This window comes from Dinoponera quadriceps, unplaced genomic scaffold, assembly GCF_001313825.1.
Source record: "Dinoponera quadriceps isolate SergipeBrazil2010 unplaced genomic scaffold, ASM131382v1 scaffold3, whole genome shotgun sequence".
NCBI lineage: Eukaryota > Metazoa > Arthropoda > Insecta > Hymenoptera > Formicidae > Dinoponera > Dinoponera quadriceps.
The window spans coordinates 403,174-418,091 of record NW_014554293.1 but is presented as its reverse complement, the minus strand read 5'-3'; the positions used below and the strand labels follow the sequence as shown (position 1 = coordinate 418,091).

Here is a 14,918-nt window from a genome sequence, read left to right as displayed (position 1 = left end):
GTAAGAACTACTAGACTACTAGAAATAAATTAGGAACTCATAGTAATAGTGCTATAGTCGTCTGTAGTTGACTATAGTAGTGCTGACACGTGGTCGAGTTGTTCGGTCTATAAAACCCGACACGGTCGGGCAAGCATATTATATATAGAAGAAGACAAGGAAGCGAAAACAACGTGAAGTGCTTGCTTATCATCGGAATGAAACGGCTGGAGAACCGTGCATCAAAGTCATCCGGCATTTCGTCATTTCGTTAAATTTTACTTGAACAAAGAACCACTTCATAGGCCACAATGCGTGTCATTTTGGCGTTCTTCTTTATAACTAGCAGCTTAGCTTCGGAACATTACAACAATCCTCTAAGTAAAAGTAAGTAACCTTGCAATTATCGCGCAAAATAGTTTTCTCGAACAAATGTGAATATTTATATCTTCGTTTTGTCTCACGATTAGAATCTTGTTCTATGGGAAATGCACGTGATCTCAAATGTGATCTCAATCTTCATATAGTAGATTTGTCTCGTCATTGAATCACGTGTTTTCCGAAGGAAATAAAAAATATATTAAAGTTGCTTTGACATATGTGTGAGAAATAAATTAGGAACTCGTTGTATTATGTGCTCAGAACCGGAACTACGGATATGTAGGTCCTTCTCACCGTTTCTAAACGCATGCGTAAAGAAAAGCATAGAATCAGTGTGGCATCACTTAGCAAAAGGTTGTTCGGATGATAATTTGCTGTCTTTTGAGCCCTATAAAATGGATATTTTCGAGGTCTCTAACGATCTCTTTAATGAGAAGGAGAGGTTTACGGAAATAAGCATCACCGGTCTGACAAAATACAAAATAAGTGAAATCGAGTAAGTACTTATTATTCAAGGATAACGCAATATTTATAGCCCGAAATAATTGTCCCGTGCAGATGAAAATTTCAGATCAATCAGTTAATGGATACCGCGAGAATAGAAATGTATTTAGTCGACTTGAATCAAAAATCAAAAATTATCGGCCAGCTAGTGCAGGCTAGATTAAACTTTTTAATCTCGTTGCTGGATCGTTACCGGTAATTCGCTAAAATGTAGAATTTTCCGATATAGCCGTTGTATAGTCATTACACAGCAAATATAATAGAGCAGATCTCGTAGTTAGATATTCGCGAGATTCAACTTTTACTAGAGCGTTAAGCGAATATTACATAGTTGTCAGACATACCGATTGTCAGATAGAGAATTTCTGAAATGCCCGGTAGAAATCTTATTGCACGCCTTAGAAATACCTTATCCAAAAGTCGTTCAGTACATTCAACAATATTGGTCATACGACAAATGAAATGAAAACCTTGTTCGATCGAAAAGATCCATGTCATAAATTTTATCGCGAATCGTGCGCAGATGTACGTAAAACCAGTCAAAAATCATCTTTTTCAGGGTTTCTCCTACACTGGAACAAATTAAATTTGTAGCGTTCTTTCCAATAATCACAATGTCTGCTGTCTATGACATAAACACTAGGGATGAAGGAAGAAACAAAGAACCAATGAGTGGGATATTTTCAAACGTCAAAGCCATAATCCACATGAATAATAAATATCATGAATTTCTTTCTACATTTGCGGAAGTCGCAGAAAAATATTTGATTGTGAGAAATGTCTCCGTAAAATTGAGCGTAGACAAGAGCGTTACCTACGTGGGCGACCAAAGAAAGAACTATGGAATAGCGGAAATAATAAATAACATTGTGTTCGGGAGGTGGAAAGCAAGAATGGACCAAATAAAGTCCAAAATTGAGGAAAATGCTTCCGAAGTTATCAAAAATGCCGTGAATTCAATATTTCACAAATGTTTAGCTTATTTCCAAAATAATGGCGTTGCTCTTTTTATTGTATCGTGACGACATACTCTAATTACATTATAACAACTGTTAATCGTCAATACTATCAATTGCTCCCATATTAATGTTTTTTATTAAGTAGGAATTCATGAATCGCTCTTTTGTATAACCACATGTGTGTAACCACACATTTTTCGAAAAAACGTTAGATGCTCATTAAATGGTCACGATTGCAAGCCACTGCTCTTGTGTGGTAATCGGTTACAACGGAAATCGAATGGCAGTATACATTGAAAAGAATAGCCCTTTATTATACCCTTATCTTAAGAAAATTTGTTTCCTTTCTGGAAAAATCGATCGATTTTTTCCAACGCATTCATATTTTTAGTAACGCGAGAGGAAAAGAGGAGGAATATACAAATTAATTTGTATTCCAAATGAAGGTAATAAAGAATTATACATGTAAGAAATGAACTTTATAATAACATTTTAATCGTAAGTAATGTTAAATCTATACACGCATACAAATTGCACTTTACATGTCTGAATATTTGATATGTTCGATATGTTCAATATATGCGATCTTTCGCAAATCGGTGTTGAAGTGATTAGGATTAAAATTACGCTCTCTTTGTACAGGATTTGGGAGAGATGATGAAATATAATTTCTCTAAATATCTTGCTCTTTCTTGTATAACAATATCTTAAATCAAAAAAATTATATTTTTTTAATCTAAAAACTCATAATTTTACATTACAAATATTTCATAAATTAAAAAAAATTAAATTAATTAATAAATTAAAAAATTTTATTATTATGACGAATTCAAATTTGAATTTCTACTAGTGTTTATACAACTGCTATTTTTGTTCATATAATTCCTTCTTATTCACTTATTTAAAATATATATCTTATCAAAAGAGATTTCTAACACCAATAAGAAAATAAAAACGAAAACAAAATTATGAAAACAGGAAGTGTTCTTTATATTCGATTTAATACTAACATTTGCCCGAAATTTATTTACCACTATTAATATTTATATAATTATATTTGAATATTTATATAAAGCCAAAATTTCAATTTGGAAATTTTTCTCTTTTTCTCTCTTTTCCCTCTCTCTCTTTCTCATAAAATTCACTTTCATACAACTCTCATTGTCTTTAACGACCGAGCCGGGTTTCCAAACGTCGTTGTACCCGAAGAACGTTCTTTCTGCGTTCAATTTGAATTCCAAGCTGTTCACGCATACGCGACACGCCCACGCACGTGCACAAATTCTTTAACAATATATGCGCGACTGTCTTTTCTCACATTTGTCTGTGTATGTATAACAATGCGAAAAAGGCTGGTACGCCGCGAACGTACGTGTGAATGTATGTTGATGACTCATCCAACAAATATTAAAAGTAGATAATCATGTGGATACGAGGAACAAAGGGATCAAGACAGAGAAACGAAACACCGTTAGCAATGTTAATCGTTTCCATTTTCAAGTAATTTCAATTTTATAATTAACTGTAATTTATGTTCCTTACTCACGTGTTCCTCGCAGGTAAGATTTAAAATTTTTGTAAAATTTTATCTAGACACGTAGCTATCAACAATGAATATACTGAGAAAAAAATAATTGTATAATCTCACTATATTTTATAGTCAATTTTGGCCTCAAATATATGTTTATAATTTTTTTAAGCATATACAACCCAAGTCTTCTAAGTCGTGAATCGCCTGCCTTACGCACTACACCAATTCTCTTAATACACACAACTCTAGTCTTACAATATTATAAATTTCAAGAGGCACTGTGTAAATATTTATCTGCTATTAATTTTAGAAAACCACTTGCGCGACTGCGCCCGCATTATTTTTTCAAGTAGATAATTTGATCTCTCCTTGATGGGACTGAGTCATGCAATAAACGCACGTCAGCGCATTTTCTCAATTTTAATAATTAACTGAACGTAAACGAAGTTCGTGGCGAGAAGTCGAACATCCTGCTAACTAACTTTGTTGCGGCCGCGCGAGAATGTGCAACACGTAAAGTCAGATAACGCGCTACCGTTTCCGTAACGATTTCGTATTCCGCGGATCGTCGCGCTCACTCGTGTGCATCGGCCTGTCGGTAAATGATTCTGCCATTTCTGCGATGTGCCAGTAAAATCGTATTTGGCACTCTCATTCCGCTGCGATACTATTTTCTTATTTCCATCAAAATCACTTGCAAAACACGCCAAAACGCGCCTGCGCAAAGTGACGCATAAAAACAATGAAACGTGCGAGAGATAAGTCATTCATTACGCGAGACGTGTGAAAATCCTCAAAAAATTGAACGTCCTCGAAAAGTGAGAAAAAAGAATTATATGGAAACTCGGCTCTTTGTGCGATGCGAGCGGAAGGAAGTAGTGAAAGAGAGCAGACATATTCGAAGAGCTCGAAAGTCCTCGTCTTTCCCTTCTTCAAACATAGCCGAGCACGAAAGCGAAGTGGAGGAACGAAAGGAAGACGGGGGAATTATTAACGCATACGGCGCTCACCGGTGTGCATCCAAGTGTTCGCCGATGCACTAGCTTCCCTGCCACACCGCACCCCTCGACCCCCTTTCTCCTACGATTCCTAACGACGGGACATAAGGCGTTACGTCGCGAATTCCTACGGACCCGGCCGTCTCGGCCGGGTGAGTGCAAGAATTCGCTGAAGGAAGGAACGGAGCACGGTCGAGGGCAACGCAACTAATTAACGCAATTATGTAACAGCTGTCCTTTCTTCGGCTGTGATCCAATAGACGGGATATCCACCGTTTTCAGAACCACGATCGAAATCGGCAGTCCGCAAACCGCACTCGTAATTGTAACAGTATCATTATCTCTCTCTCTCTTTTTCCTTTTCTCAATCCCATTTTAAACACTGAGGGAAAGATATTTGATATTTGTAACCTATAATCATCATAGTGAAAAATTATAGTCAGGAGAACCGGTTTTTCTACACTGAAGGAAAAGAGTGCTAGTGGTCAATTAATGTTTAATTGGTTCGAGTGAAATGATTAATGGGCAAATATTAACTAGAAGTAGAAATATAATTGATTATACGAGGTCTGTTCAAAAAGTATCGCGAATTTTGTGTTTTTTCAAAAATTAATTATTTATTCATGAATATCTATTTTGTCTCCTTCAAAGTAATCCCCATCAGATATTATACACTTGTTCCAACGTTTTTTCCAATCCTCGAAGCACTTCAAAAATCATTTTTTGTGATCTTGTTCAGCTCCTCCTTCGATGTCGTCTTTATCTCCTCAATCGTAGCGTAGCGTCGTCCTTTCATGTGCCTCTTCAGTTTCGGGAACAAGAAAAAGTCACAGGGGGCCAGGTCTGGGGAATACGGTGGCTGCGGCATCATTAGTGTGTTGTTTTTGGCCAAAAATTCGCGCACAAGCAACGATGTGTGAGCAAGAGCGTTGGTACGAATTTCGCGACGACCCGTCTCATGCCCAAATCATTAGTAAAAATCGAATGGCACGAGCCAATCGATATGTTTAGGTCCTCAGCAACTTCTCTAACGGTGATTCGACGATTGGCCAATACTATTTTCTTCACTTCATCAATGTTTTCGTCTGTTGTTGACGTGCTCGGGCGTCCGGCACGCTCTTCGTCGTTCACATCTTCTCGGCCCTCTGAGAACATTTTGTACCACCGATAAACGTTGCTTCGGTCCAAGGTAGCTTCACCATATGCCACAGTCAACATTCGGAATGTGTCCGCGCACTTAATTTTGTTAGATTCTTTGATCCATTTTTTGGAATAGGCAAAAATCGAAGACGAGCCAAAACACGTTCAAGCAAAACAGCTGTCAAAGATAAACTGAATATTCAAAATGGCCGAACTTGTCGGCATAAGTGAGGGACAGGAGTACCAACATAACGCCACAAGAAAATCGAAAATCGAATATACGTAACCCGCGGAAATTTAAAATTCGCGATACTTTTTGAACAGACCTCGTATATACAATGTGATATTTCCTTCGTATATGTTAAGAAATGAATTTAGTTAGATGGATTTGACAACAGATAACCGAAAGTATTTTGATTAGAGGAGACAAAATTTCTACTTCTCGTAAACCAAATTTGATTTTTGTAACCAGAAATTCTGTTTCCATCAACCAAAAAGCGTTTAGTAGTTCACTATCGGATAAATCCAACCAAACTCATTTTTTAGTATAAGTAGACACTTGTATGTGTTAAAACAATTCCGACAAGTGTTAAATTCATAATATTAAGAATATTAGAACTTTAATTTTAGAAAATATTTACTCGACAGACAAACCGAAATTTAAAACACTAAATTTCTCCAATGGAAAGAATGAATGAATGAAAGAAATATTATATAATTTTATTAAATATTCTCTTCAATTGAGAATATTTTACACTTATATTCAGTAGTTTGTTTATAAATTAAAATATTATTGCGTTCAAATAAATATTTATTGTAAACCATCACACAAAATATACTGAAATTAATGCAAATATTACTTTAAATATTTTTATTTAAAAGGCTGGGAAATAGGTAATTATGTTTATTTAATTTTAGCACTTTTTTTCAGTATACTTACCATAGTGTCAGTAACAATAAGTTTACACGCATATTGCTACTACTACTGTGATTAAAATCAGAAAAGGTATAGTTGAGGCCGAAAGAAATAATTTCTCTCAATGAAAGATCTGCAGTTTGCGCGACGAGTACGGGATAAAATTCTCTCTACGATTTCGCCTGGCGAAACGAAAGGCAACAAGTATTTAAAGATCTATAAATCTCCGTGAATATATAATTTTTCTCCGAGCTCTCCCCTCTATTACGATTGACAATCCGCGAATTACAAGTTATTCGAAACTAGCTTCGCGTGTAATTAAGATTTCGCTTCATCCGAGCTGCTTTTTTAATTATCACGCGCACGCGCGTTCCGAGGAACGAACGCTCATTGATGCGCCACCGATGCGTCTTCGACGGAGTTTTAAAAGCTCCCGCGGATGTGTGTCGTAGCTGCAGGCTGGAAAAAGGGTGAAGTCGATCGCGATGAATATTGATATCTGCTCACCCACGGGTAGACAGGTACCAATACACCTTGCTCCCTCGACTCCCCTCGTTCCTCGTCCTATCATCGGATACACGAGGTGCTGCCACCTGAGCAGGTTCATTCGCAGGTGAACACCGCGGGTTACAGACACAAGCGCGCAACATTCAAGCGCCCGCACGCATGCACACACACACACACACATATACAAACACACACACGATAAACACCGGGCAACCCGCGAAAAGGAGCAAGTCCGTGGAAAGGGGGTTGCCGGTCGTTCGTTCGTTCTTCCCCACCTATCATCCTGTCAACCTGGTAGAGGGGTTACGCAGGCGCAAAGACCCGCGGAGTCCTTCGCACCGAGAGCGAACGGCCGGGGCGCGCTTCAGAGACTCCAAAGTCCGCGTCCGTCGTAGGGTAAGTGGATCGCGCGCTGGCAGTTGATCGTCTCGGTAGTTCGTGATTTCCCGCGTTCCATTCGTCCGTTTAAACGGCTCTCCGTGAATTCTCTCGTCCCGACCTTTCCGCTCCTTAACTGCCCTCCTCCTCCTCCTCTCTCGCTCTCCGCCTCGTCTTTCGCCGCGGGTCGGTCGCGAGTGAGATCACGTGCACGCTGTTTTTGGGATTTCGACGAGCCCGCGTACGTTATTAGTGAGACGAAAGATCATTCGTGTTTATCGGTGTGCTATGGGGATCTAGGAACGCCTGTAAGGTGAGTTTAATGCCCGAGAAGAGAATCTGCTCGTCTCGACCTTCAAGAGCGCGAATACTAAAGAGCTCGGTCACAAAAATACGATCGAATGAAGATTATGATTCTCTTCGGAAATATATGTAAATATATTTCGTTAGAAGGGAAGTGACTACCTCCAAACGATATTTCGACATTTGCAAACTGAGAAGAGGAAATATGCGAATTCCAAAATTATATTCAAATGTAGACCGTTTGCCTCCTCGCAATGCTCTTTGGAGTCGAGAAGATTGCGTCGCATTTACAGCTGCGACGATGCATGGGTGAAAGGCTTGATAAGATTAATGGAGAAAAACTTTTAACGGAAATTCGTCCAACGATTTAACGGAAATTCGGTGATAACGCTACTTTCCGGAGTGCGAGTATCGCTCGCTTTTTCGATAAAAAACATTTCATGATAGTCCAAGTTTAGGCGCAAAAGAATCGGACTCGTGGAATTGTGAGCTTTAAAGGCGCTGCCTGGTTGAATCCTATTATCATATTGTGAAGTTCTGAACGCACAAGTCTGTCATAGTGCCATTCACTTTTCACAATAGACGATGAAACAGGATGTTGAGAGGCGACGGAAAGATCGAAAATGTCAGGAGGCGTCGATTTGCGTCGCGATTTACGGTCCGTGCGGCGATCGTCTCTATCTAAACTGAGCTGTAAAAAGTTGGAACGCGGTTTGTTTTGAAAACGAGCGACGTTACGCTCGGCTTCGAGTTGCCGGCCACGGTTAACCGCGAGGGGGCATGTTAATCCTCGCGTAATTGCGATCCACCGGGACGCGCGAGTCCGCGAAGCAACACGTTTACATTAATATTTCCGCTACGAAAGTGCAGCGCGATCGCTGCTTGCAGCGCGAATAGGATAACCCAGCGGAGCACTGACCGGTGATTTGAATGCGCGGTGCGGTCGCGAGCTTACGATACGTAAGCGTTCCTTACCTGCCCGCTACCCGGTAACAGAAATACGAGATACGCGCGTACAGGAATAACATCGCCATTCGTTTTTCCAAACATTCACTCGGACTCGCTCGGCCGCACATTTTTCAACAACAACCAAGAGTTATCGACTTTTTTATCGCTGCAATCACCGAAGTCTGTCTAAAAATCGAACCATTGTGGCCATGGAAGTTGATGAATATTTCGCGAGATTGTTACCTGATACCTTCGCGATATTTCGCTTTTTAAAGTAGCTCACGATGATGAATAGCTGGTATCTCGAGGATGAACGATCGCTGGAATTTACGATGTACGGTAATGGCTGAAGTTATACACTGCGGGGAGATCAAAGGATGCGATTATGTATTTAAAAAAAGCCCAATATTTTCGCCTGGCCGTTCGCCATATGGCGCGAGAGGTCCCGTTGCGCAAAACGCCCCTGCACGCCTCTTCTAGTTAAAAGTTGTCGATTAATAATCGGTGTCGCGATTATAATGCCGACGCCGAGCGACGTATCGCGCTTTATAAAGCGTCCTCGGCACGATGCTAGGAAGAAACCTCTCAGCTATTCCGAGCGTAGGTTACGGATCGAGAGAGATGCGTCGGGGTGCTTGAAATTGCGATTCCAGGCGCGTCCGAGAAGGGAACGTTAGGGCAGGCAGACGGAATGAAGGAACGAACGAACGAACGGACGGATGGACGGACGGGCAAGCGGACGTACGTGCGCGTCACCGAAGATCGAATCGCGTTAGCCTAATGCCAGGAACGAATATGTTCGTTCGTACGTGGGTGGCTGTATCCGTGCTGGAATCTCGACGGCGCTTCAATATCCCGCGGCTCTTCAGCCACGACGGAAAGAATATTCCCAAGGAAATCGCGAGCTATCAGTTGAGAAATATTGGAGCGAATATCGCGGGTTAACAGCGTCGAATTCAATCCTGAGAATAACACGCGCGATCTTAACGTTGAAACAACGTTATAGAAAAGAGAATGTTATATGTTAGAGAAAAGAGAATGTCTCTAAATTCATTTTCTTTAAAGATAATTTTTAAATTTGAGATGGTGTATATGGCAGTTTTATAAGAGTTGATGAACGCGACATTAGTTTTAATTTCCTGTAGAAAGATAAAGATTCTATTTCTATTCTTTCGTCATAACATTCTTTATCTCGAGATCGTTCAAAGAGATGCCCAATAATGTAACATATGAAAGAAATCTTAGTTTATCTGGCAGTATGAAATATAAAAATAAGAAATTAGTCAAATATATTCTACTGTTATACTTTTATACCTCTCATGCTATTAATTTACAAAAATTACAATATAACATATATTTTTTAAACTACAGCTATCCCGAGTCGAAATTTTGATGTTATTCTGACATTCTTAAGAATAGTTCGCGTCTGCTCAGACAGCCTATAAGCTAATAAAAACTTACTTCGACGATACTGACGCTTTTTAACTTCCACAGATTGAATTTTAACATACCCTCGACAATCTATTTTCACGCTAAAGCAGCGAAAAGAAAAATTTCAGACGTCAGAATCAGATTTACGTATGGAAAGAACCGCGATTCAACACTGATGTCGCACGCCGATACTTTCGTCGGGCAAATATCAACTGTACTCGCGCAACCTCACATAATCTCGCAATCGACATCTCCCGACGACGAGCCGATCGATTTCCACATACACCTCACATATGGTTTCCCCTGTCTGGGGCTCACGGGCCCCTCGTGTCGGGGCCCGCTCGAGACTCAACGAAGACGCGACCGCCGCGCACGGAAAGATTCGGGGTCTCTCGCGCGTCTGGTCATTTGTATACATATGCGTGCATGTGTGTGTATATATATGTGTGTGTGCGTGTGTGCACGAGGTGTTTGTGTACCGTGCGCGAGAACGAGCGTGTGCGTCGTCGCACGAAATGCAGTCGAACCGGCTGCAAACGCACACACAACGCGTCTCTCCGCTGCGATGCCCGGCATTGCCCGGAACTCTCCGCGGGCGAATTTCTTTCTCCCGGATCGCGTTCGCGCGTTGAACGCCTATAAACCGCGTCGTGGTAAAAGTTTCACACCTCTTCCTCGTGGTCTCACGGATGGACGCGCGAGCTTTCCTCGCGCCGAAAGAAGCGCGAATATCCCGTTACGGCTTGGCGTATCGGCCCGCTTGTATCATTAGTTAGGCGAGAAAAAGACAGAGGGGTAAAAAGAATGAAAGAGGAAGAGAGAGAGAGAGAGAGAGAGATCGAAGCGCGCCGCTTCGCGAAACAAGATTTCGCGGCGATCGGGAGAGCGCGCGACCGCGAGATAAGCTAATTAAGTGTCTCCAGGCAAGGTCGCAGCAGGTGTCGGGCTTAGTTAGCCGGACGTTAGATTAACAAGAGCACCGGGATGGTTTACGAGGGAAGCTGGGCTTTTATAGCGGTCGATAGAAGGAGTACCGTTTCACGCAAATGAAAGTCCGTGATTGGATACTAAGCGCGCAAACTACATTGCAGCCGGCTAAGTGTGAGTTTATGTAATTTAACGATTTACTCTGATGAGACAGTCCCCCTGGACGCTCCGCGCTTTCCCGGCTCGTTAATAAACCGGCTCGGCGCCACCGTCGGCTAACCACACAGAAAGAAGAGAAATTAGTAGGGGAGCAATTGATATTACAGCTCCTCATTTATATTTTATGCGGTTACTTTGTCAATGATCCATGTTCTAAATTGAAAACTCAACGGTTGCGATTCGTTAGTGTTGTTCGATCGATTCTAGACTCAGTGTTATGGAATATTTATTACTTAGGGCATTATTTAAAAAATTTGTGGCGACACTGCTTAATGAGTTGAAGAGGAACAGGGGTGGTGATGCGGCTCCCCCCGACTAAAATAGATTAAAAAATTGGCTTTGTTTGTAAAAACGTAATGTTTTGTTACACAATCATAAGCGTATTCATATCTTTTAGTTCCACGGCAAATAATGTCTATCCATATTTTACACGCTATTATGTTATATACATACGTAACGTAAACGAAAAATTTTGTGTTAAAAATGGTCTACTTTATGTGGAAATTTTTATATTACTTTAACAGGATAAATATGTTAAAAGTAATATATTTTTTAACAAGGTAAATATGTTAATTTAACATATACCTGTCTACATTTCAACATATTCCCCATGTTAAAGTAACACAAAAATTTTAGTGGGCCGTTTTTAGTACCAAACTTTTTATCAATCCTTCTCCCGTGCAGGTTCTGAAACTTCAATATTTGCGCGGCCCGAACTCGCGCTTGCCGTGCTGATCGGCGACCTAGCTATTTCTCGAAAGCGAAGTACTTCAATATTATTGATCTGGCGGGGCCGCTTATTTATAACGGACGCCGATCATCCTGTTGAAAGATCATTCCGTTATGTAAGCCCGTGACTTCGGACACGCGCGTCGACTCCGAGGAGAACGCGCGGGAGACCAACGACAATAGCGAAGTCCGCCGCAGCTACGACGCGTAATAAGTTCTCATCCTTCCCAGGACGAGTTCAGGAGGGCATAATGGAGCCGCCGCCGCCGCGTTCGATCTATACATCCGTTGCGGCCGCCCCGTTGTATGCGCGCGTTCTTCTGCCATTTGCAGCGCGCCTCTCTCGCCGCCGAGAGGCAGGAACGGCCGTTCGGCCGAAAAAGAATCCCCCGGCTGGAAGAAAGGCTCGTAAAAGCGCGCGGTGCGCAGTCGTTGCTCTACGTGCAAGGATCTGGCGTGCTTCTGCCGCCACCGACGAACAATGGATGCCGACGTCACGGGACCGCTGCACCTGCAGCTTCGCTCTGAACACGCGGCCCGGCCTGCATGTGCAGAGAGAGAGAGAGAGACATCTTTCGAATCAAACGTCCCGACGTACCGGCTTTGTTCGCGGCTTTTGAATCGAAGGAACAAGTGTTTGACATGACGTATACGACGTCGGCACGTCTTTATTCGCTCATGTTTGCGCACGATTATTATTTGCGTAAGATCGCTCTCGCTCGAGAGGGAGGAAGGAAATCTTGCGATCTTAGGTCGGTCGATTCCTTATCGGTCCAGCAGCAGCAACGTATGCCGTCGTCGTTGCGTCTTCCCTGGTAGACGCTGCTCCCAGTGGCTGGATAACGGCTAGATACAGTAAGTTAGCTGACGGTTGAATAAACGAAACGAATCGGCCGGTAACGAATTCGAAACGAGCCAGAAAATTTAATATAGCCGATGCTATTTAACTAGCAACTCGGACCAGATTCATTTCCAATCAGGTTTTTGGGCGGTGTTAACGGATTAATGAATTGTACTCGGCAAATTTGATATTACAAATTGTAAATGTGTTGAAACAGAAAGTGACAATAAAATTAATAGTACATTTCAGGAAATGTGTATTTTAATAAATTACTGGCACGAGGGGTATGAAAACTCTAAGAAGAAAGCACATTTAAACTATAATTTCTGATTTTTACGTTTCATGTCGCCGGAAGAACTAAAAATTCGTTTTAAATGTTACATTATTAGCGCGTCTTTTAAGAATTTCTAAATAATGTTACAATTAAAGAATAGAAAGTGTTTCCATTTTTCTACGGGAAATTATTATATATGTCTTATTCATCAACTCTCACAAGATTATCATATATATCAGTAAAAGTAAAAGAAATTCTCTTTAAAAAGCCGGGGATGCAATTTTTGGGTTGGCCGGTGCACGAACGTCGTGAATTTCTCCAGGTCCGCGCGGACCCCTCGCGACGTTCGCTCACGAGCGGCGCGCGGGATCTTCAGTTCCCGCGGCAAGTACATCTCGTCGTCTCTCACGGTTTCGCGCGATGCGACGGGCTTCTTTTCGGGCGTGATCCGGCTGGACTTTCACCATTTAAAATTCGTCTGGCTCACCTGACCGAGTCATCGTACGGCCCGGCTCTCAAGACCGGATCGGGAAGGAGGCCTCGCTAAATATCTTATTACTTTTGAATTAACATATCGGTACAGCAAGATAACTGGACTTTTTCTTGAGCCGCGGCTCTCTGTCAGCACTTGCACGGGAAACGTTGTTAGGATATATGGGTCAGCCGGCGGTCCCTTCGTCGCCGCTCTCGAGATCGCGCGGTTTCAAGCAGCGAGAAGCGCGAGGTTGCACCGATAACGAACGGATGGCTGCACGCGAACGGGTGAAATTAATTTAATTGGCTGTCATAGACGTAACGTCTGCGACGTGCACAACGAGCGTCTCTCTCTCTCTCTCCGCGCGAAAGTGCGGATCGGACGCGAGGAATCTGCGATGCACACCGAACGCATGATTTCTAACATTCCGACGCTTCGATAGCCACATTCGCGGATTCGCGTCTTCCGCGATTTTTCGATGCTGCGAAGTCGCGAATGAGATGCGTGCGCGTGGCTCTCGCGGCTGAAGTCGGTCGAACTTAAAAGTCGCCGTGAGCTATCCTCGTCCCTGCTTTCTCTCTTTCGCACCCTCCGTTTGAATGGAACGCGGTGAAAATCGATTCTTTCACCCGGACAGTCTCGCGTGCATGTGAATGCATTCGCGCAGGTGTCTCTTGCTCTCCACCGGCGCCGATTCGAAGAATGTGCGCAAACGATCGGATCCGCGACGATCGATCTTCCCGTGACTGGGGATCTACGCGGCGTAAAGAAAAGAAGCAGACGCATCGCGCCGGTTCGTTATAAAAGTCAATCGCGTTGTACACAGGTGTGTACACACAACGAGGCGCAACTTCTCCCGCTTCGTTCGATCGACCGCTCGCTCGCTCCCTCGTCCCCCTCAGGCAGCTTTCATTTGAGTTTCTATCGGCGCACGTCGGGACTTTCGACGTCGAGGTCTACGACTTCTCAATAGACGCCTCGACCGTACCGGCTATGGTAATTGATAGTTTGTCACGAGCGCCATTCGCGCGGATCATTCTAGCGTCAACGCGATTTTATCCACGGTATGAACGGGGATTTCGGCAAAACGAAGCTGACGCCGACGAGAGTGGCGTCCGTGGAAAAACGCCGCGTGAAGTTTATGAGATGCTCAACGCTCCAGTGGGAAATCTCGTTCATAAGTGCCGGCACTCGCTCTGGAGAATTACGGAATAAGCGTTCCAAAACTCACGCACTATTTTGTTCTCTGGCTCTGTGGTCCTATTGAAGATGGAAAATTCAAATTTATGCGCGTGGAACGTGCATGGAAACAGAAAATGCAACTTCAACTCCAACTACTACAGTAGATGAAATTCATGTTCTGTTTGACAGAATTCAGTACTTTACAGCCAAGGAATATGAGCATGTTGCCTTCTTCAGATTTACCTCAAGGTATTTTATAAAAGTCTGAAGAGAATATTTATTTTTAGTATGTGCAC

General features: G+C 42.4%; 2 protein-coding genes across 2 annotated transcripts in view; both read left to right on the top strand.

Annotated features, from left to right (window-relative positions):
- Positions 1–114: 114 nt before the first annotated feature.
- LOC106742730 lies at positions 115–2,187 on the top strand. Its single transcript, XM_014615942.1, has 3 exons — positions 115–366; positions 622–856; positions 1,424–2,187. Exons 1-3 carry the CDS (start codon positions 291–293, stop codon positions 1,884–1,886), a joined length of 774 nt encoding a protein of 257 aa, XP_014471428.1. The 5' UTR covers positions 115–290; the 3' UTR covers positions 1,887–2,187.
- Positions 2,188–7,323: 5,136 nt separating this feature from the next.
- LOC106742696 (titin-like) overlaps positions 7,324–14,918 on the top strand; it is a 52,884-nt gene continuing 45,289 nt past the window's right edge. The window contains exon 1 of the mRNA XM_014615895.1: positions 7,324–7,606. The gene's annotated coding sequence lies outside the window, so the exon portion shown is untranslated. The remainder of the gene's footprint in view (positions 7,607–14,918) is intronic.

What these genes read in the sequence shown, in the direction of transcription:
- LOC106742730 (XM_014615942.1), top strand. Translation starts at nt 291, where the DNA reads ATGCGTGTCATTTTGGCGTTCTTCTTTATAACTAGCAGCTTAGCTTCG. An exon ending in CAACAATCCTCTAAGTAAAA is followed by an intron (nt 367 to 621) that starts GTAAGTAACCTT and finishes TTATGTGCTCAG; the next exon opens with AACCGGAACTACGGATATGT. An exon ending in TACAAAATAAGTGAAATCGA is followed by an intron (nt 857 to 1,423) that starts GTAAGTACTTAT and finishes CATCTTTTTCAG; the next exon opens with GGTTTCTCCTACACTGGAAC.